General features: G+C 44.7%; 1 protein-coding gene across 3 annotated transcripts in view; it reads left to right on the top strand.

Moving 5' to 3' along the window:
• Nucleotides 1–22,785, top strand: part of WDFY4 (WDFY family member 4) — a 292,015-nt gene that overhangs the window by 129,925 nt on the left and 139,305 nt on the right. For all 3 annotated transcript variants that reach the window (XM_035023705.1, XM_035023725.1, XM_035023715.1), the window contains exons 34-39: nucleotides 316–430; nucleotides 1,657–1,811; nucleotides 4,750–4,988; nucleotides 7,108–7,229; nucleotides 8,536–8,721; nucleotides 10,236–10,372. In XM_035023705.1, the coding sequence (XP_034879596.1) occupies nucleotides 316–430; nucleotides 1,657–1,811; nucleotides 4,750–4,988; nucleotides 7,108–7,229; nucleotides 8,536–8,721; nucleotides 10,236–10,372 (954 nt within the window). The remainder of the gene's footprint in view (nucleotides 1–315; nucleotides 431–1,656; nucleotides 1,812–4,749; nucleotides 4,989–7,107; nucleotides 7,230–8,535; nucleotides 8,722–10,235; nucleotides 10,373–22,785) is intronic.

Below are 22,785 nucleotides of genomic sequence, written 5' to 3' on the forward strand. Positions count from 1 at the left end.
TGGTCCCAAGGGGAACACTTGGTGTGCTATCTGCCTGCCTGACTTGGCCCCACCTTGAGGTACTTGCCCAGTGGTCATTGCCTGTGGGTCCTCCACAACTTGACTCCTCCACCCAGGAAGTGGTGTCACCTCTCAAGTGAGGGAACTTCGTTAGCAGAGGGCAATGCCCTGGAGAAAGGGCAGTTGTGAGCTGCGGGCAGCCCACACTCCCAGCAGCTGTGGTATTAGCATACGGGCCACACAGGAAGGCTTGATGGGCACGAAGTGGACATGATGGCTGTGTGGCCACTCTCTTCGTCCCCGGTGTGATTCCAGGCTTCTCCAGACAATGCCACCAGCCAACAGAAGCGAGACTTCCAGTCCGAGGTCCTGCTTTCCACCATGGAAATATTTCACACGCTAAGTGGAGGCAACGTGCCCATGCTTAGAGGTGAGTGGGGGTGACTTTCCCCCTTTATGACACAGAGCTTCCAGTAGCTGATCAGGAAAAACAGCCCCTGGCTCATAGTGGTGCAGGGCCATGGAAGCCACCCTCCACCTGCACATCAGTCCTTCCATGAATCCACCATGAGAGCTCACCGACCCTGCTTAGAGGCTCCAGGGGAGGCATGTGTGCCCCTCTCCATGACAGCCCTGCCATCGCTGGGCCACTCAGACACACAGAGCCTCTGAGCTCAAATCCATTCTCCTCTGGCTTCAGTAGGATCGGCCTCTTCCCTTGAGGGAAGCCAAGATGGCAGCTGGAATTTAACATTCTTCTGCTCAGCATCTTGTTCTCTGCACCCAAGACTGGCCACAGCAAGTGTTTTTTCAACAGACGAACCTGGATGAAGATGCTGCCATTGCCCCTAAGAAGTTGAGATTGAAGCTGCCTTCAGAATACTTAGGTCCAGGGAGCCTTACCTTCCCCACAGGATTACAATAAAGTCCTCTCTGTGGTTTCTGAGCCACAGAATCGTTAGTGACATGGCTTATCTTCCAGACTCTTCCTTGCCCCACAGTGTGGCAACCCTGAGTTTTGGTCTTTCTTGGGAAGCATCTGCAGGGCAGTAAGGTAGCGTGATGAAAAGCATAGCTGGTAGTCCCAGTTCTGCTCTTGGCTCTGTCACTAGACAGCGGTGTGGCTCGGGGCAGGCGCCTGAAGCCGTAAGGATGGCAACTGTGGCTAACTCAGAGGGTTGTTACAAGGATTAGCTGAGAGCATCACATCCCCCTCTGAGCACAGTGCCTGCCTTGGTGGTGAGCACAGACAGATCAACGTTACAGCGTCATCCTCTGCTCCCTGTAGCAACAGGGCCTTGGGTCACCATGACAGCCTTCCCAATTACCTTATGCCTTAAATTCTCCTCCATCCCCCTTCCAAATGCCTCCTTGGAAGAAATGCTGCCCCTGGTGTGCCTTCTCCCCACTTAGTTTATGTCACTGACAAAATTGTTCAAGACCAGTTTACTTTGAAAAAAGTGTATTCATTGGGCACCTACTGTGTATAAGAACCCATTTTCCAGCAGCAGAGCCTGCAGAAGGTTACATCGGGGTATACAGAGGTGAGTAAGTTGTGGTTGGTTACCGTGAGGGGCTTGGAGACTGTTGTGGAGAGAAGGCTATTTGGACTCTGATGATTTCTCAAACGTGGCCTGTGCCCTCGCCCACCCCCAGGCAGTAAAGAGCCTCAGCCAAATGCAGAAGCTGCTGCTCCTTCACTCGCAAACATCTCCCACTTCACCCAGAAGCTGGTGGAGAAACTGTACAGTGGGATGTTCTCGGCAGACCCCAGACACATTCTTCTCTTCATCACAGACCACATCGTGGTGGTAAGAACTCTGGGCTGGCCATGGGGGTGGGGGGAGGGTGGGCAGAAAACTCCTGCGGACCCACCAAGTGTCTGTATGATTCACTGTTGGCTGCTGTCTAGTTGGTCCAGTTGGAGCCCCTGTCCTTCCTGGAAATAGGTTCTGAGAGGGGTGGGAGGAAGGAAGAGGACCTGTATGGCCCAGGCGGTACCTGGCGGGTGTTGAGTGCACTTCAGGGCTCTTAGCTCAGGCTCCTTGAGATCCATCTCAGTGAGTGTGAGCAGCAACCCCCTGGGCTGGCAGCTGAGCTGTGTCCCCTCCTAGACTCTACACCCCCACTTTGGGTTTTTATTGTGATTGTTGGTTTAATCTTAGTTATTATTATTCGTCATCAACAAAGGGCCAAAAATCTCCTTATTTCCAAAAGGCCTATTTAATTTCATTCTTAATATGCACCTCCATGGGTCATATTTGGGCCTTCCTGAAATTTTCATGATTATTTTTTCCTAGTCCGATTATTCCTGCATGTGCTATCCTTCTCTCCCCAGATCAATCTACATACACACCCACACAAGCAAATGCACGCCTATAGATACACCTTCAGATGTAAGTGTGTGTATACATGTGTGCACATTTTTTATTGTACATGTGTACACACACACACAGAATCACACAATCTCAAAATTCTGGACGGGAACCCTTTACTTTGTCCTCATCTTCTATTGTAGAGACTTTTCCTGATAAGTGGCCATTCGGTCTTGCCTTGACCCTCCCTGTGTGAGGAGCTCATGCTGGTGTGAGGCGGTCCCAGCCAGTGGGGCATCTGTGATTGCTGGAAAGCTGAACTCTGCCTCCAGAGACTCCTGCCAGTGGTTCTCGGCATGCCTTCTGCAGCAGAACCTGGGGTGGGGAGGGCACTCTCCTTCCTTTTCATAGAGAGGGTGACATCAGTGTCCCCAGAATACTTCTGCCTGTGGAGTCAGCCGCATACCCCAGGACTGGGCCTATCCTAGGGTGATAGTCTGGCTGACGCACAGTTCCGGGCAAGTCTGTAAAGAACGTATTCAGATGCTTCCTCAAGAATAACCCCAAGAATAACCCCAAGTCAGGAGAAATATGCCTTGTTGGGTCCGAGGGGATTAAAATCAGATTCTCGGCCAGTTGTGCTGAGAAAGGAGAGTAGCCACTGAGCTCCCATATTAGTTCAGGCCATGATGACAGCACCATGGACTGCGTGGCTAAACAACAGACATTCTCACAGTTCTAGAGGCTGGGGAGTCCAAGGTCAATGTGCCCACAGATCTGGTGTCTGGGGAGGGCTCTCTTCCTGGTTTGCAGATGGCCATCTCCTCACTGCATCCTCATGCAGTGCAGAGAGAGAGGGAAACAAGCTCTTGTCTCTTCCCCGAAGGACACACTCATCCCACCATGAGGGCTCTGTCCTCATGACCTACTTACCTCCCAGAGACCCCGTCTCCAAGTGCCATCACAGTGAGAAGCTAGGGTTTCAACATATGTGTTTTGGGGGGATGCAAACATTCAGTCCATAGCAGCTCCCCAGTGGTCAAAGCAAACACTCAGAGCTAACATCAAAGAGTGGGTACCCCCTGGGGCTGATGTGCCTTCAGGGGGCACTAGGCCAGACTCCGCTCTGCACATATCCTCCATCCTTCTCTCCTCCTCGCTGCCTTTGACTCTCTTAACTTCAGATTGACAGATGTGACCCATCTGAGGAGCAGGACAGGATGATGATTAAAAACATGAATCCCAATTTCCAGCAGATTTAAATAAAACTTAAATTCATAGGTATAAACACATTACTTATACAATTCTAAGAGAGCAATCTCTAACTAACATGATCTTTCTGATAGAATGAAACATTTTGCACATGATCTTTGACTATGGATTCTTTAAAAAAATTTTAAATTTATTTTTATTGAGATATAATTGACATATAACATTGTATAAGTTTAAGGTACACCACAGTTGATACATTTATAGATTGTAACAGGATAACCATTGTAGTGTTCACTAACACCTCTATCAAGTCACATAATTATCATTTCTTTTTTGTGGTGGGAACAATTAAGATCTAGTCTCTTAGCACCTTTAAAGTTTATAAGACAGTATTATTGTCTATAATCACTATGCTGTGCATTAGATCTCCAGGGCTTTTTTTTTTTTTTTTTTTAATCTGTTAGTTACAGTGAAGCAATGAAGCCAAATAGATGTTAAGGCTACGAATCAGGACCTTCTGCCTCCCCCCTCTAAGTTTCTCGTGTACTAAAATTTGTTGGCCTCCCATCTACTTTAGATGACATGGTGGTTAAGAGCATGACTCAAGTGTCTGGGGTGGGTCTGACCTTTGCCAACCACTTAAACTCTCTGATCCTCAGCCTCCTTATCCCTTAAGTGGGATAATTTTAGTGCTCATTTCATGATGTTTTGATGTTTAAATGCGGCAATTCATGTAAATCGATGCAAAAATGCTTAATAGGATAACTGGAATATTGTAAACACTCTACATATAACTACTATTAATAGTTAATAATGTATTAAAAAATTAGACACTATTAATAGCATGTTCTTATACACTGAGTGTCAACCACAACCATGTAACAAGCGTTTCAGGAATTTCCCTTCTGTTTTTATAATATGATAGTGGTAAACTTTTAATTTCTTTTTTTAATTTTATTTTTTAATTTTTAAAAATTTCTTTTCCACACAAGCGTTTGATAAATCCAGATGTTTGAATTTACTTTAGTGATCATTCACTTAAATAGAAGCTCAAAGGTAGAGGAAAGTAGTCCTATTTTAATTTTAGATCACATCACTTTTTGAAATACAGAACAGAATCTAAGATTGTGTCATTTTCATAGTTAACTGGGTCAGTATCTAAAACTTGCAAAGTGTTCACAAGCATATGTGTGTGTGTGTGTGTGTTTATTTTATGACACAGGTCATCGAGAATGCCTCTTCTCAAAGGGATACTGTCATCGGTGCTTTATACAGCAGTTTAAATAAAGTCATTCTTTACTGCCTGTCCAAGCCCCAGCAATCCCTCTCCGAGTGCCTCAGTCTTCTCAGCATCTTGGGCTTCCTACAGGAACACTGGGACATTATCTTTGCTACCTATAACTCCAACGTCAGCTTCCTCCTGTGTCTCATGCATTGCTTTTTGCTGCTCAGTGAGAGAAGGTAAGAGCTGCCTACTTGTTGTTTCCTTGCCTTCTAGTGGTCCATGCAGAAAAGCAAGCTTTAGAGGGACACTTGATTGGGGTCAATACGAATATATATATCACTTGTATATGTATATATATATGTATATATATTGTATATAAAATATATATATATATATATTTTGTTTATCTGGTTGTCCAAATTATGTGCAGTGTTTGACAATATAGTAGATTGTCCTCAGATCTGTCCATGTAACTGAGCCGCTAGAATCATCATGGAATAATAATTTACCCCATTTGCACAATTCTCAGGTTGTAAGATAGCTTATTGATTTCATTTTAGGGGCAGAAAACTCCAACACTGAACATATACATTGATTTTATGATGCAGCCCAATTTCAGAAATATTAAAATTGATAAATGCAATCTTAGACTGGGAAAATATGTAATAAATTGTATCATGCAAGCCAGGCATAATTTTCTATATGCACACAATTTATAATATAAAATGATATCCATAAGCACACTTGTATAAGAAATACTAATAAAAAGAAACTGAATTAAGTGGGTTTTTTTTGAAGATTTTATTAATTTGTTAGAGAGAGAGAGCATGGCAGTGGGGGAGGAGCAGAGGGAGAGAGACAAGCAGACTCTGCACTGAGCATGGAGGCCTACACAGGGCTTGATCCTACAACCCTGAGATCATGACCTGAACTGAAACCAAGAGTCAGACGCTTAACCGACTAAGCCACCCAGGCACCCCCTGAATTAAGTTTATTTAAATTCTTTTCTTAAAGCCCAAATTTTGAAAATACGTTAGATTTCTCTGAATATATGCACTTTCTTTTTTTCTCTGTGAATATTCTATATCACCAGTGCCTTGGCATCATACTCCTTACAAATGTTCTCTCTTATCCATAGAGCCATGTTGAGCGTAGAAGAAAGAAAGGCTGTGTGATATTATACTTTGCTCTTGTCTTGTTGTTGTTGCTACTGTTGTTGTTTAACCCCAGTATAAATTATGTTTTATTACTTGAAAAAAATCCCAAAAATCCTGTCAAACTGACTATTGAATGTTACAAAACTCAACTTGATTTGTCTTAAAACTCTCTGGGAATCACTGGAAAACACTTCTAGCCCAGAGGAGGCCCTTGTCATTTTATTTGTTTGAAATAAAAGAATCCCTTTTTGGTGGGTTAAATTGGGAGGTTCTGCTCTCTTGCCTGTGTTTTAAGAAGTAAGCCTACCCATATTGGAAGCATAGGTAAGAGCAGAGGAATGCCAATTTATGTATATGCTTGGATTTCCACCTTCCTCAGATCCCTCTGTTTAGCTAAATGGCCTCCAAATCCAAAAGGACTTTATCCTTGAAATTTCAAGAATGACTAACATAATAAAACAAAATTAAAAAAAAGAATGGACATTCTCATATGATGGTATATTTTCATTCCCTTGTTTGTCATTTTTGGTTCAATCCACAAACACGTACTGAGTGTCTGTTCTGCTTGGTTGACTGAAGGGGCCCAGAAAAGAAGGCACGTGGATGTTAACATGATTAGGAGCCCTAGAGCACATGGTTCATGGAGAATACAGTATGTAAACCACTATGCCTCCACTTAGAACCAGCTACATGATGTGCAGGAAAAATGGAGATGTGGGGCCTTGTTCAAAAATTATTAAGATTTCAAAACAGTGACAGCAGAACCCAAGCATGGAACATTTCTGAGTGAACTCTGTGCAACTGCAGAGGTCACGGGCCCATGAAGCTGGCCTGGCCCCTTCCAGGTGGGATGAGATCAGTGCCAAACAAAGGCAGAGTTCAAAATTTTGGGAATCTACAAAAACAAATGACCGGTTCTGATGGTTGGGTAACCAAGAGAAGGTTCAGGGGACCTGCTGGGAGTATGGATTAGATTTAATAAGAATGGAATTTAAAAAAAGGAGTTTTTCCTATTTTTCCTATTGTTACTGTATAATATCTGTCATGGAAGTTGTCATGAGGTGTTTGCTTTAACTCAAATAGACAAGTTTTTCCAGCTGATATGTACTAAGTTTGGAGTATGATTATCTGTAATAAAGAACAATGGAAAGATCCCAAAGAAACTGGAGTTCATAGTGAAAAATCTCTTGTCTCCTAGTTATCCAGAAGGATTTGGATTGGAACCCAAGCCTAGAATGACTCCTTATCATCAAGTCTTTCTTTCTCCAAATGAAGAAGGGAGAGAAAAAGGAGAGGAAGACTTCCCAAGTTTGAGTGATGGTACGTTATATTTTTGTTTATTTTTGGGAGAGTGGATAGGCAGTGGTAATTTCTGGGTTGCATTCTTCAACTGTGTGGGACTTGGTCAGACTAAGAGCTTGGCGGACTTACTATAAAATTCCAGAGGACTTCACCATAAGGCGATTTCACTTCTCAGGCGGTCTCTTGAATTTTCCTTCAGATCATTAGGGGAACTGCAATGTCATCTCACCTCATTCAAGCTGTTACCTAGCTCTCTCTCAACTTTCTTTAGAAAATGGGAATGGAGTTAATAAATTCCTTATTTCTATGAGATTTTTGGCTTGATGGAGTTTATTTTTGGATTTGCTAACATCAAATCAAGTTAAAGGGATTGGCAATTAAAAAAAAAAAATAGCAGCCAGATCCACGTGTTTAGAAATTGCTCTCTTTTGATCACAGGAAGCTTCAACAGACTTTCTTCCACCACTTTGGTTTGCCAACTGTGCCACTTATCTTGTGATACAGATAGTAGGCACAAGGGCCTCTGTCTTCTGGTCATGTAGGTGCCCAAAGCCAGTGCTTAAAACTCTTGTGAGTTTTTTTTTTTACACTGACACAGTGTAATAAATTACAACATGAACATTCATATTTTGGGTTTGGCTAGTAAAGTGGACGGAACAATGTCCATCCTCCTAGAGTGAGAAAAATGGACTATAGGGGCTGGTACTAGAGGAGTGACTCGGTGGTCCAAGATCCAAGGGCATTTAGGTACTTAGGGTACTATAATTACAGGGCATAGCAGGTAAAACTGGCCTGATAGGTTGGTCCATATCTGGGCAAATCCAGGGCACTGAGATTGTTGGGTCGTGGGAAGCATGATTCAGTGTCAGGAAAGAGGACTGCCTTGGGTCCTCGGTCCCTAAGCATAGTTTTGGGATTGGTGTCCTTTCTTTTGAGGAACCAACATAAAAGGTAGGTTAGAAGGAGCTATTGGAGGTGGTATTTAGTTATCTAGAGCTTACACAGGTATTTTTTCTATTTGGTATCTAATGAATTTGGGGGGTAGGAGAAAGAGACCCCTTGTGTCCATCAATAATGTTTCCCAGCTCTGAACATCTGAGGCAGTCAGTACTTGGTGGTGGGCAGTTAGGGTTCGGGGAAAGGCCAGCTCACATGGAAGTTGGTAGCATTGTCTACATATTGACTGTTTTCTGGCTGGAGCTTGCAAAGCTTGAGTGATGTTCAAGAAAGATTCAATAAAAGCAGCCATGATACACCATCTCCTGGCCCTTGCTGGGAGAGGCACCAAGGCCATCCTGACTGTGTGATGTGCTCTCTCTGTTAGTCCAGCACAACATCCAAAAGATGGTACGGACCCTCTGGCAGCAGCTCATGGCACAGAGGCGGCAGGAGCTGGAGGACACCTTCAAGATTGATCTCTCTGTGAAACCTGGAGAGAGTGAAGTGAAGATTGAAGAGATTACCCCACTCTGGGAGGAGACGATGCTCAAGGCCTGGCAGCATTACTTAGGTCTCTGTCCACTTGGCTCCAGGGAACAGAACTGCTGGGTCTCATAGATGCAGACTTTCCCAAAGTTTCACTCAAGGCCCAGAGCCTTTTCCAACCAGATTTTCTCTCTCATCCCTTTGGTGGGTGGGATTTACGTCACTGAAACCTTGTGAATCTTTGCACACAAAGAATGAATGCTTGGGTGAAAGGAAAGCCAGAGATGCAAGCAGATTCTAGTAATCTCTTAGAGAGAGTGGATGCCATGTCAGAGCTCTAGTTCTAGCCTAGAGTTTAGGGTTCTAGGTCCTGCCCTGATATTCACCTACCAGCTTTGAAACCTTGCACCAAGTCATGCAATGACCTGGAGCCCAGGTTCTTCATGTTCCAAGTGAAAGTTTTCATCCCTAAGATAGTAATGATCCTTGAATTCTTTTAGTGACTCAACATTGCCCCCTTCATATTAGTTAATGCAGCCATAGGAATATTGTTTTAATTTTTTAATTTTTTTAAGATTTTATTTTTAAGGAATCTCTACACCCAACATGGGCTCGAACTTACAACCCCAAGATCAAGAGTCGTACACTCTACCGACTGAGCCAGCCAGTCCACCCACCCGGAATTTTGTTTTGTTTTTGTATTTTTTAAAAATTTTATTATGTTATGTTAGCCACCATACAATACATCATTGTTTTTTGATGTGGTGATCCACGATCCATTGTTTTCATATAACACCCAGTGCTCCATGCAGTACATGCCCTCCTTAATACCCATCACCAGGCTAACCAATCCCTCCTCCCCCCTCCCCTCTAAAACCCTCTTTGTTTCTCAGAGTCCAGAATTTTGTTTTTGAAGTGGTCATTGCTCCTAAACTATGGCTCATGTGCTTGTTTTAAGTCTTCCAGTATCACAAAATTCACAGTGATTCAAGAGTTAGTTATTTCCATGTGTATCATCCCACGTTGTCTGACAATACAGAACTTTTATTTCATTGGCTTTCCAAACTAGCCCTGGAAAATATGTATGTTTGTACATGTCTATGTGTAGACATGTGTAATTTGAAGTCAAAATGTCAGATTCCATTTCAGGGAAAAGTTTAATAAGATGGGACATCTATCTCCATACACATATAGTGAATAAAGTGGTGAGGTGGACCTCAGCGCTTACAAATGGCTCTCTTTTTGGCCAACAATAACATATTGAAAATTCTCTATATTTGATGACCTATGTTTTAAACACATAATCTTATTTACTCTTCATAACACCAGAACGAGGTTAGATGCTATTATCCCCAATTTAGCTAATTTGTCCAGCGTCTCACTTTGAGTCAGTAGAGCTAGGAGTCTAAGCTGGGTCTGGTGACCCCAAAACCCACCCTATATGTCTTAGTCAGAAAACGGCAGTGTATGCTTGTAGCCTGGGTTGTTTTCCTTATTGGGGTGGCTCACTGGGCTCTTTGAAAGCCAAGCCAGTTGTAGAAATCGTGTGTGCTCTCCTCTCAACTTCACCTCTGACAGTTTTTACTTCCCTGTTCCTAGCATCCGAGAAGAAGTCGCTGACCAGTCGCTCGACTGTGGGACACCACAGCAAAGTGTCTTCATGGAGTGGCAGCTTGTCTTCAGCCATGAGGCTGATGCCCGGGCGGCAGGCCAAGGACCCTGAGTGCAAGACAGAGGTGAGCTCAGACCCCTTTCCTTAGAGAAGCATCAGGCATTTGTTCCAAACCCCACAAGTCATGTCTTCTCTCTCTGTTGTTTCTGGACATGATCCAATTCCATATTCTTCTGAGCATGGAAGGTTAGGCATGTGACTTCCCAGTTGAGACTGTATCTAGGGGAGCCAGGTTTTAGGCTAGCTTTAACTTGAAGTGAATATGGGCTCCCCTTGAACTCCAAGAGCAGGTGTTCCTTATGGCATTAAAACCCAAACCAGTCCTTGTTCCCACTCTCCTTTTGAGTCAGGTATGCTCAGAGAGCCCTAGCTTGCAGCTCAGCAAGAGATGTATGTGTGGGCTCAGCAAAGAGGGACAGAAACATTGGCACCATTACCAGGAGATGTAGTGGTGGATCCTCTTAACTATGTGGGGCTGATTTTTTTTTTTTTTTCAAATTCATTTCTTTAAAGCTGCATAGGAAACCATCCTAAAATTCAGTGGCACCAACAATGAGTTTTTCTGATCATGGATGCTGTCATAAGAAATTTGGAATACAACAGGGGTAGGGAGGTGCCTCTACTCCATGAGCTCTGGAGCCTTGGCTGAAACCATTGGAAGGCTCATTTACTCACACATCTGGTGGTTCCTGCTGATTTTAGTCTGAGACCTCAGCTGAGACTGTTAGCTGGAACACATGTACCTAGCTTCTCCATGTGTCCTGGCTTTCTGACAACCTGGTGGCTGGATTTCAAGGGCTAATTTCCAAAGAAGAGGGAAGGAGAGAGAAAAAGAGACAGACAGAGAGATACAGAGAGAGAGAGTCAGGCGGAAGCCACATTGCCTTCCATGAGCTAACTTCACCTCTGCTGCATTTCTTTGGTCGAGACAGGCACAGAGTTCTGCCTAAGTTCAAGGGGAGGGAAATAGACTCTACCTTCTGGTAGGGAAGTGGTAAGGTTCTGCAAGAGCATGTAGAACTAGAAATACTGCTGAGGCTCTTTTTGGAGAACACAATCTGTCATATTCTAATGCTGGGGTCACTGACTTATTTTCAGAGGCAGTCTATGGTCATTGAATGGACATGACCTTAGGGTCAGAAGACCCTGGGCTATTAACTTCCCTGAGTCTTTATCTCCTTATCTACACAGTGGGATAGGAAACTCTGGGGAATTGTGGGAAGGGGCTCCCCAGGGAGGTGGGATAGATGGTTGACAGACGCATGACACAACTGGAGCTCTCGGCCCATGTAACTTTGGAAAATGAGGTTGACTCCAAATCCCACCTGCTCTGAATGTGGGCTCTGCTGTTCCCATGGCTCTGTTGTCCATTGTGGCCAGTGACTGATGGGAGGGCACTATCATCAGATACTGGGGAGGAGGGGAGTGAGGGCTGCCTGGGCAGGGGAAGAAGATTTTCCTCTTTCTAAGCTTCAGAAAGAAGAGGATTTAGGACATCTGGGGAAAGAGACCAAACATCGAAGGGAAGACAGAAAATGAACTTGACAGGGCTGTGTGGCCACCTGGTGTTCAGTACCGAGGGTAGGCTGTGTCCTCAGCATGTTGGCTTATGGAAAACCCTGCTCAGTAAGCTTGTTGACTGGCTGACCGAGTGAGTGAACAACTCACTTAGATTCGTAGGTGTATCACACAGTTATTATCAGCCCCATTATATAGATGTGGAAACTGAATCTTAAAAACAAAACAAAACAACAACAGTCAAGGGCTTTGCAGCCAGGAAATGGCAGTGTGAAGAAAGGATCTCCTGTCTCCGTACTGCCCAACATGACCTTGGGCATTCTGTGACCTCTCAGAGCCTCAATTCCTGATCTTACAACTGGGACTGTGTTCTGTTTACACTAGAACCTGTGGAAGTCCTTGGAAACGGCAAGGGCTTTAGAAATGGAAGGCAGTTTCTGAAATTCCGTCTTACCTTATCAGTCCCTGCCAAAGGGAGGACCATCTCACAGGTGGTATGGCTGTGCCAAGCCCCAGAAGCTGGAGCATCCCCACCTGTGCCCAAGCACTTGCTCCTGACTAGTGGGGGTCCAGCCCCTCTTCCTCTGGCTTCACCCTGGAGCTTCCGTTCCTTGAGCAAGTCATCTCTGTCCCCAAGAGGTCAGTTCAGCCTGGCTGTGGAAGCTAGGGAAGCGACAGCAGGGATGCTGGACATGGGCATGCTGGACATGGGAACCTTTGTAGGCTACAGATGTGCCTCTTGCCAGTCCCCCACCCCCTCCGAGGTCACTGTCATTGGCATGGCTCAGTTGCCTCTGAGTGCTGGGGAGACTGGTTGAGAAATGGTTCATCTGAAAGAAGCTGGAATAGATTGCAGTGTGTGAGGCCCTGTAGGTCTACAAATGGCCTGTAATAGTTTGCTCTGGGCTCACACGGAGAGATCTGGAGGCAAGCATATTTTAAATTGGCTGTCTTTGGTGAAGGCAGGCTCTGAAGATACTGTCTTCCACATCAGTTGAGGTCTCCATTCATTCATTCATTCATTCATTCATTCATTCAACAAATATTTATTAAGTATTACTTTATATCCTTCTAAGCACTGAGGCTGCAGAGGAAAGAAAATCTGACATATTCTTTGCTTTCATGGAGCCTGCATTTTAGGGGGTAAAGATAGACAATAAACAGATAAATAATTTGTAAATATGGAGGGTGTTAATTGCAATGAGGAAAAATGGAGCAGGGTAAGTGGGAGAGGGTGGCTGTTTACCTGAAGGTGGTCAGAAGCCCTCTCTGGAAAGGGGCGTGGGAGCAGAGAAATAAGGAAGAGACTCTCTGGAAAGAGTGGTCAGGCAAAGAGGGGACCATCAGACAAAGGTGCTGAGACCAGCACGTGCTGGGGTGTTCTAAGGCAGCAAAGGACAGTGTGGCCGGACTGAAGTGGGGAGAGGGCAGCCCTGGGGGACATCTCCCTTAGCTGTCACCATCAGGAAGACCTGTGCCTTTCCAAAGCAACTCATGAACACTAGGACTTCTGTCACACTTAGATTTCTTGGCACAGTCATCTGGGCACTCAGAAGCTCAGAGAGATAACCATGGCCCAGCTCTTGTAACTGCACACACCCAGAGCCATAAATTTCTGCAAAACACATGCACACATGCACACACGTACATGCACACACCCCTCTCCCTGCTTCTGCCTTCCTGTTTGAACCTCGTCCATCTTCGATCTGATTTAGTCATCCTTCCTTCAGCTTATATTATCTTGTGGACTTTTAAAAGACAAATTCGTCTTGAAACAAAGTAGACTGTTTTAATTTTAAAAATGAACTGTCTTTGCTTTGGAGCATCCTATACCAGTAGCTTGCTCTGGGCTGGGCACCGTGCCTGGTACATAGGAGCCTCTTAAAGACTGTGCGCGGCACTGTACGGAGCGAGGGAATAAAATGCGTTCCCTCTTTTTACTGAGATGAAACTCAGCAGCCTTCACATCCTGCATCCATCACTCATCCTCGTGAGATGCCTTTGTTGCTAACAGAAGGCACAACTTCTCAGGTACATATGTAGACTGTGATGTCATAGGAGAAGAGCATCAACTATTTGCCCTGGGGTCTGTTTAATTATTTTTAAAAATTAATTTTGATTATTACAGCTGATTACACCTCAGTGAGCAATGTAATTGATATTTTCTAATGTATCCCAAGGAACATTTTGTACAACATGCTTTTTGTTGTTGAAGGTTAAAGACTCCGTTATTGGTTTTTGCCTAAATATGCCCACATCATTAGTCCCTCCAGTGAGAAGGTCGCCATCTGGAAAAAGCAGCATGGAGACATTATTCAGGCACAAGTGCATGAAATTGGTGTTTCTGCATCTTCTGTCTGTCTTCTGGAAAGAAGAGGCTTGTAATTAAAGGAGTTGGTTTTGGAGGAAACATTATTCATTTGGTGTTATTCCTTATCATGTCAGCGGCTGACAGCTCTGTAGCACTGATAAATTGTTCCTTGGAGTGAGACATAGAAACATAGAAAATGTTTTCCTCTTGGCAGGTTAGCTGAACTTTGGGGCAAGGCTGGTATGATGGATGTTATTTTTTCCTTTTCTTCTCCTGACCCCATCACAGTCCCCTCTGGGATCAGCTGGCAGAGTCATGGCCTCTCCTGGGGTGAATGAAGGCTGTGGGGTCAGCCTGTCAGACAGAGCTTGGGACCTTGGGCTCCCTTAAGGCCACCAGACGCCAGCGCAGCTGTCCCGGAACCTGCTTCCTGATGTCCACCTTCAGCTTAGAGCAACCCATAGCGTGTGCCCCAGCCAGCCATTCCTCTTCCCAGTACTGTGTGCAACTTGCCGACTCAGTTTTAGACTTTCTTGTTTAACAGTAAGTTGAAAAAAACATCAACAACTCATGCTGGTTTCTTAGCTCTGACAGACACACCATGGCAGTGTATGTTGTTAACATTATGGGGAAGCAGGTGAGGGGTTGATGGAACCCTCTGGACTATCTTTGTAACTTTTCTATAAATGAGGAATTATTCCAAAATATGTAGTAGACAATCTTCCTTTTTTTCTTTTTCTTTTTTAGAGAAAGAGCATTAGCAAATGGAAAATAGGTAGACAGGACACGAAAGGCTGGGTGGGAAGGGGCCGTGAGGATGAGGGCATGTGAGTCCTGTGAGCAGGGGGATGATGGAGGTCACTGCAGGATGCAGGGAGGACGCCATGGCTCATGCTAGATGTGCCCGAAGTGAGGGCTTAAGTAGTGGGGGAGCGGTACGTTTCTGTTTGTAGGGGTAGGATTGGAGGTTAGAGCCCCCCAGAGAGGGGCCAGGCTGGTGGCTGTGGCATCATTTAGATGGGAGATAATGGAGGCTGCAGGGGCAGGGGTTGGAGCAGTGGAAATCAAAAAACACACAAGAAAATTCTGTTGAACCAAGGCTGGGATGAGCAAAAGAAGAGGGCTGCCATGGACAGAGGCCCTGGACTCTCTGTAATCAGGCAGTGAGGAGAAAGGCCACTGGGGTGTGGCAGATGTGGGAGGTATGTGATTCTCATGGTTCTGTTGGATCTGCAGAGCATGGGAGGAACAAGCCAGAGGAAGGGGGTTGAGAGTTTAGGCCCACTTCTAGCCCGTGAGAGGGTAGGAACCTCTCTGGGTGGGCACAACTGCCTGACCTATGTCTTGTTCAGCAAAGCGTGAGCTGGATTTTACCCCATTTTGCTCCTGGGATCAGTGGTACACGTGCGGACAGCTCTTCCATGCAGGGGCCAGGTGGACCCCATCTGAGAAGGGAGATGCACACTCCTGCCTCCAAGCAAAGCTGAGGGGCTTATAGAGGAGTAAGACCCTCTGGAGCAGGGCCAGGCCCAGTGTCCACATGTTTCTACAGTTTTTGGAGATAGCCGAGCAAGTTTCTGGTTGGTGTCTTCAAAGTGGAAATGGCCCAGATAGGGAAGCCAGGGCTGTACGAGAATTAATAGAAGGGATGAGAAATCACCACAGCCAGGGGTGACACTCTGCAGTTGCTAAAGTACCAAAGACAAGCTCTTTGCAGGAATTCTGTGCCTGGCCTGACAAGGACTCAAAAGCGAAATGCATTTGCTCCAAGGTCCCTGGTCTCTAATGGCTGCTCTGTGGGTGAGCCCTCTGCCTACCAGGTACACTAGGGCCTCCTGTAAGACTCTCCATGCCCATGTGTGGGAACCGAGATCTCAGAGACGGGACACCTGTGTGGGCAGGGTGACCACGGACTTGCCATTGGCTCCCTCCCTGAATGTGTGCCCAGGCCCACTGTCCCAGCCCCAGACACAGAGCAGCCCTGCCCCTGGTGGAGGAAGAGAAGCTGGCTAAGGCCAGCAACTGGGTGACAGCTGAATGAAGGGCAGACCTGGCCCGGGTCCCTGGTAAGGGAAATGACATTTTTGACTGTCCAACTCTGAGCACTTTACCCATTATCTCTTTTAAAAATCATTGTGGAAAATTTCAAACACACGCTGCAGTAGAGAAAATAGTAAGATGAATCCCCATGTATCTATCCATCACTTCAGGTCCACAATGTTCAACTCATGGCCAATCTTGTCTCATCTCTATCACTACCCACTTTTCCCCACTGCATGGAATAACTTTGAAGCAACATCCCAGACATCGTATCATCTCATGCATAAATGTTTCTGTATACTTATTTTCTCTTTAAAGAAATCACGAAACACAAATAAAAATTGTAGAAAGGGAAGCAAGTGTGCAGAATGGGAAGGCTTTAGCAGTCACTGGGGGAGTGATCAAGCAGTTCCTGGTCTTTCTTTCTGGCATGTTTGTATTTGTCTCCTGCTGCTGTGTGATTTTGGTCTTGCTGAGGCTGAAGGCACAATGAGCCTCAGAGAACTTGGTGCCCCTGTCTCCGGAAGGAGGGGAGGGACCGACGAGGACACAACGCTTTTGAGTTTGGTGCTTCGGCACTTCCGAGTTCAGGGCATGCACAGCACTTATGGAGGAGGCCTCAGCTGTCACTCACCCGGGGGAAAGGTTCATGGGGCAGGAGAGCCCCAGGGCTGAGAAGAGATTTTTGAAAATAGAAAGAAATGGGCTTTGACATGAAGGGAAGTCAGTGGTGGACTAGCAGGTAGCAGCTGAGGAAGTCAAAATGCAACTGTGAAAACAGAAGTCAGAGTTCCCAGAGTCTGTCTACTGTAAGAGTTTCAGTCAAGAATCTGTAAGAAATTTTAAAAATCTGAAATTCAGAAGATTGTCATGGGGACTGTTTTACTTAAACTTGTTGTAAATTCAACATGATGTTTTGGGGAAGAGAGAAAGGATTTTCCCAGGAGATGAATGTGCCTTTAAGAGAGATGTGTGGAAGCAGGTGGCCTAAATTTGGGGGGGAATTAAGACACATGAGGACTTCTAAAATTAGGCCAGAGGACCTAGAGGGGGTGCGATCCTGATAGTACGTTCTCACTGGCATGGCAGAAGGGCAAGGAGACAGCCTCTGTCAGCAAATCAAGAGAGGAGCTGGAGGGACAAAGCCACTGGAAATCATAGGAAAGAGAAGAGTGATTCAGAAAACCTAAAATCAAGCACTTGATGAGAAATCACAATGCTGTGTTGTTGGAAAACCCCATTGTGTTCAGTGGTGGGAAAAGTCTAGTGAGCAAGTAATTAAATGGGACTATGTGTGAGAGGAATAAAACCACTCGGACACAAATGAAAGTATGATTTAAAAAGAGACTTTGAAAAGTATAAATCCCTCTATGGATGTGAGCACAGTGACTAAGGCCATCTGCTAAATGGAATCTTGGTTTTTGTAATTGCCATGGGCAAGGCTGCCAGTGACTTACTTTCTCCTGATGCTTTTCCAGAGATAACTGACCCAAAAAATAGTGTTACTCTCCCCAGCCTGGCCTTTGAGCTCTTCGTGGTATGTCTGGACTGGAATTATTTCCAGAAAGGACTTCCATTACTCTCTGGTTGTAGATGCATTAGGGAGCAAGAAAGGGAAAAATGATGAGGTCCACTATCTTATTTCTCAAACCCTGAAGTTTCCTTTTTCACTGACGCTGAAGTTACGTAGCATGAATCATGGCCCTGGTCTTGCAGGAAGTGGTGTTCCAATGCCACACCCAGAATGGACCTTCCCAGGGGAGCAAGGTATCCAGGTGATGGAGGTGGGAACACAGCATCGTAGGCTCATGGGAAGGCAGCCAGGCTGGGGCAACACCTGTGTGCATGTGTGTACGTGTGTGCATGAATTGCCCTAGAGGTTTTTTTCAAGTGGTCTGGGCACCCTACCAGGGTGCTCTCTCTCATTTCCACCATCCCTTTGACATACTCACACACGTGTACACATACACACACACACACACACCATTCTTCAAACAATTGATGTTAGAACCCACTCATCGCATCATCATTGAGAGGTGACCAGGAAGGAGTTGGTTGGAACAAGAGACTCCATATGAGAAGTGAATGTGGACAATAGGTCCCGACAGCAGAGGATTTGAAAGAGCAGCAACATCACCCACACAGCATTACTATCCAGAACAAGAGGGAAGGACAATCACGGGCTGATGGAGACAGTGGCTTTTCTTTTTCCATTTTAAGGAAATCTTAAATGTTACTAGTCTATTGAAAGTCCTTGTTATAGGAGTTTGAAAAATAGAAGTAAATGAACAAAGCAAACACTGATACCTTTAATGATGTTTCTTTACCAAGTGGATCATTTGTGAGACATCCTTATCTTCATAATAGAAGGATAATTAACATCACTAATTATCTAATTAAGTTCATTAAGCATCCACCAACAGTGCACCGTGAAGTTGACATTATGTTCTACTGTCAACAAATGCTTTTGATTTCTTAGGAAGTAATTAAAATGTAAATTAGCATGCAATTATATGCACAGGGGAAGTTTTGAATTAGATATTCATTTCAAAACTGCTTAGAGCAACATAGTTTTTGTTTTTTTCTTCAATAAAAGCAGACATTTTGCTATTAATGGTATATATTAAAGTTGCCATTCTGTTGTTCAGTGTTTGAATCATTGCCAGGTTAGAGTGCTTACATGACACAGAGTATTTAGTTGATAGGTTTGCTACTGTGCTTTGTGCTTTTGCTCTTATTTGATCATTTTATTTAATACATTGGTTTGTTTGTGTCTAAAAAATCACAACTGATTTTTTTTTTTTCTAAAAACTTTCTGTCACTTAAATCTCTAACTGACTTTGCCCTTTAAAGGTGTTTTAGGTCAAGTACTTTAATTTATTCTTTCCGTCAGGTTAGATTCAGGGAATGTAATCAGTGGCTTGCTAAACGCAGGTCCCACACAGGCCCTTCCCTACGCAGGAAAGAAGGAAGCCGCACAGAGCAAACTTGTGGTCCAGCCATCCTTGATTGCAAGTTCACATTTCTGGGCTTTTTAGGGCGGCTCCTTGGTTTCTGATGAAATATTATAACTTAATTTATTATAATGAGATATTATAACTTTTGTGCTAAATACAGCAACCTCATCAGATTGGGACCCTTCCTGAAACATTACAGAGTCCCCAGACATTTGCTGGAAAAGAAAGTCCCAAGACAGAAGCCACCATGCCCAAATCCCCAAAGTTCTCATTTTTTAAACAATCCCAATTAAATCCTGGACTGCCCATGTTTTTTTTTTTTTTTTTAAGATTTTTTATTTATTTATTTGAGACAGAGAATGAGAGACAGAGAGCATGAGAGGGAGGAGGGTCAGAGGGAGAAGCAGACTCCCTGCCGAGCAGGGAGCCCGATGCGGGACTCGATCCTGGGACTCCAGGATCATGACCTGAGCCGAAGGCAGTCGCTTAACCAACTGAGCCACCCAGGCACCCCTGCCCATGTTTTATTAAAGTTCATGGTTTATTGTCAGAGCTCAGTGGGTTGGATGCCCACCTCCCCCGTCTTCTAGAATGAAGATACTGGGCGATTTGAGCATTGACCTGATGTTATTTGTTTAGTGAGGAGGAAAAGTCTCTGCTGATGGTATTGAACATCCCCAATCACTTTCTGGATGATGTTTCCATGGATGGATTTAGGTGTTGCCAGATCCAGGCCCCTCAGTTTTGTGTGAACGAGATTTCAAATAAATGTAGAGAGAATACGATGGCATAAGAGAGGCTGTCCCTTGTTCTCTTAAAAGGGTCAATGGCAGGGTTTGGCCATGAGTAGAACCTGCTGAACCACTAGCTGCTCATCATTGTGGGCGCAGACATCCCTATAGTCCAGGCAGAGAGAAGCTGGTCTCCTGGGACAGGTGGGAGACAGGGAGCATGGTACAGGGACTGGTGGGTGGACCTGAGATTGGCTGGACTATGACAAGCAGTGACATCATGCCAGAGGAAACCCACATAGGGCTCTCCATAGAGATAGGCAGTTTTGGGGGTGGGCCCTGACTTCTGTTCCAGCTAGCAAGCTGTGAGCTGTGGGGTGGTCTCTGCCTTCGTTCTCATTTGTCAGTCCAGAAGGGGCTTCCTTTTTCCCATTCATGTAAAGGATAGTGGCTATGTTAGTGGAGACCTTGGCCTGACCGAGGGATCCCACTGCTAAAATCAGATGATGCTGACCTTCTTCAAGTAGACAGCAAGCACCTACCTCAGTGAACAGATAGAATTTTCTCTATCAGAATTTTCCCCTCAACTGTTTATTCCTAAAACTTACCTTAAAATGTGATCTGCTATATCATGTCTTCTTAAGAAAGTCCACACAACAAATGAATAATTGATACCAACATGGCTTCATCCCATGGCTGGCTTGTGGTCCTGCCTCTTGCTAATCACACATTTCCTCATCTGTGACTGGCACGAAAGGGTGGCAGCGTCACCGTGCTCCACAAAAGTACCATGACACCAAGGGCTCTCCCACCTGAGAGTGGTCCAAAGCCACCCCTGAGTGCTTTTCTGGTCATTCAGCCTCACAAGAAATGGGGCTAAAGTTGCTTTTGGCAGCAAGATGATAGCTTGAACCTTCTCCAAGAGAGCAGGCACTGAGGTTATGCAAGTTCCACAAATCAATGGAATATGCTCAACAGCAGGTCCTGACCACTGCCCTTTGAAAGGTGCATTGAATCTAAATTATGTTTGAAAAGTCTTTAGGGACATCTTTCTCCAAAGAGGTCTATCCAAACAGAAACATCTAGTCTGAAAAAGTTAACTAGATCTTCTCACCTCCTTCTCCTTCTGCTATTTATTTTCTGATTTTCTTTCTTTCTCTTCTTTAGTATATTTTAAAGATTTTATTTATTTGAGAGAGTGAGCAAGTGAAGGGTGGGGCAGAGGGAGAAGCAGACTCCCCGCTGAACAGGGAGCCCAATGCTGGGCTCAATCCTAGGACCCCAAGATCATGACCTGAGTCGAAGGCAGACACTTAACGAACTGAGCCACCCAGGGACCCCTCTTTTGTAGTATTTTTATTATAAAATCAGGCTATGTTCGTATGCCATTTATGATGGGTGTCATTGAGGATTGTTTCAAAGTAACTTGAGGTCCAAGTCTTCAGCCCAATACCCAATATTTTAATGTACATAAATATCTCATCCCATGCAATTCAACAACACATGAATTTATTGAATAGACATAGCATTCCTCACTAAAAATACAGAGATGAATAACCCATGAGCCCCATATTTAAAGAATCCTTGTGCTGTTTATTGATCTCCCTACTTAGATGGCATCTAAGAAGAATCACAGTAGACGGGTTTCTGAAAAAAAAAAAATGTCTATAGGTCAAGATTTTGTAAATTGAAACAGATTTGAAATTAATTTAGGAATGTGGCAATTTAAAGGAATCCTAGGTTGAATCCTTTTGAAAACTGAATATAGTCCTTTACTTTAAAGACAAATTATACCCAGGAATCTATTTTGAGGTTCGGATTTTTGTATATTAGATTTCCTCATGTGAGAGGCACCTGCATTCCAAAAACTAATATGGTATTTGAGGGGAAGGTATCGTCATCCTAAGAAATGCTTTCAATTTTGAAAAATTATGACCTAAGGATGGGGGAAACACATTTTTGTTTACTTCTCTAAATATGAGTTTTTAAAACTTAAATATACTCATCAATGCAAAAATGCTTTTGAGTTCATGAGACAGAAATGTCCCCAACTCTATAAATGAGAAACCGGCAGATGGTCGTGGAGAGGAGGAGCGCAGGGCCCTCCCAAGGTGATGCTGCCATTCACAACCCGCTAGGGCCTGCTCCCAGCTTGGCCGCCAGGCGCCTGCCATGTGAGTTACAGCCGCCTTCTCGCCCTGGGACCCATCTATTATGAGAAACCATTTTGGTTAATTAAAAAAGTGTTTCGAAGTCTCAGAACAGGAAGTTCTGAAATTTTCTTCTCTTTGCTATTGCCGATGGGGGCTGGTGTCAACTTGGCTCTGTGGCCTGGAATAAGAGGGAGGGTGGGGACAGCAGAAGGAAGCATGGCCGTCCAGTCCTGGGGGCCTGGGAGAAAGGTTCAGAGGTTCTTGGGTGCTGGTTGATCTACTAATTAGGGGTGACGAAGGGAGTAGCTGAGGTTGTTGAGTAAAACAAAAGTGCAATTGAATGAGCGTGTGTCTGATCAGTTCTTACAGATGGTCCCCAACTCATGGATTTCTATGTTTTGGAGCTTCTGTATGGGCTGGGGTGCCAGGTGAGGTGTCTGCTCTTGGTTTCAGGAAAACAGAACTGTAAGTGAAAGGGAATAGATGAGAAAATATTAGATAGTGTGACATAATCTGAAGGAAATAGATAATGTGCTAGAGACTGCCTTTTGATCACTGTGGGTTGGAAGCTATGGTGAAGTCGAGAGGAAAGAGGAACCATCCAGCATCTGGGGGATGTGGACTCCCAAAACAAAGCCAGCTAGTGCCAAGGCTTTACGGTGGGAGTGAGTTTGTATATTGGAGAACAGAGAGAGAGAGAGAGAAGTCCGTATATCAATGGAGCATGGAGCTCAAATGGGAGAGTGGTCCAGGAGGAGGGTGCGGTG

This window comes from Mirounga leonina, unplaced genomic scaffold, assembly GCF_011800145.1.
Source record: "Mirounga leonina isolate KUSES-001 unplaced genomic scaffold, KU_Mleo_1.0 Mir_114, whole genome shotgun sequence".
Lineage (NCBI taxonomy): Eukaryota > Metazoa > Chordata > Mammalia > Carnivora > Phocidae > Mirounga > Mirounga leonina.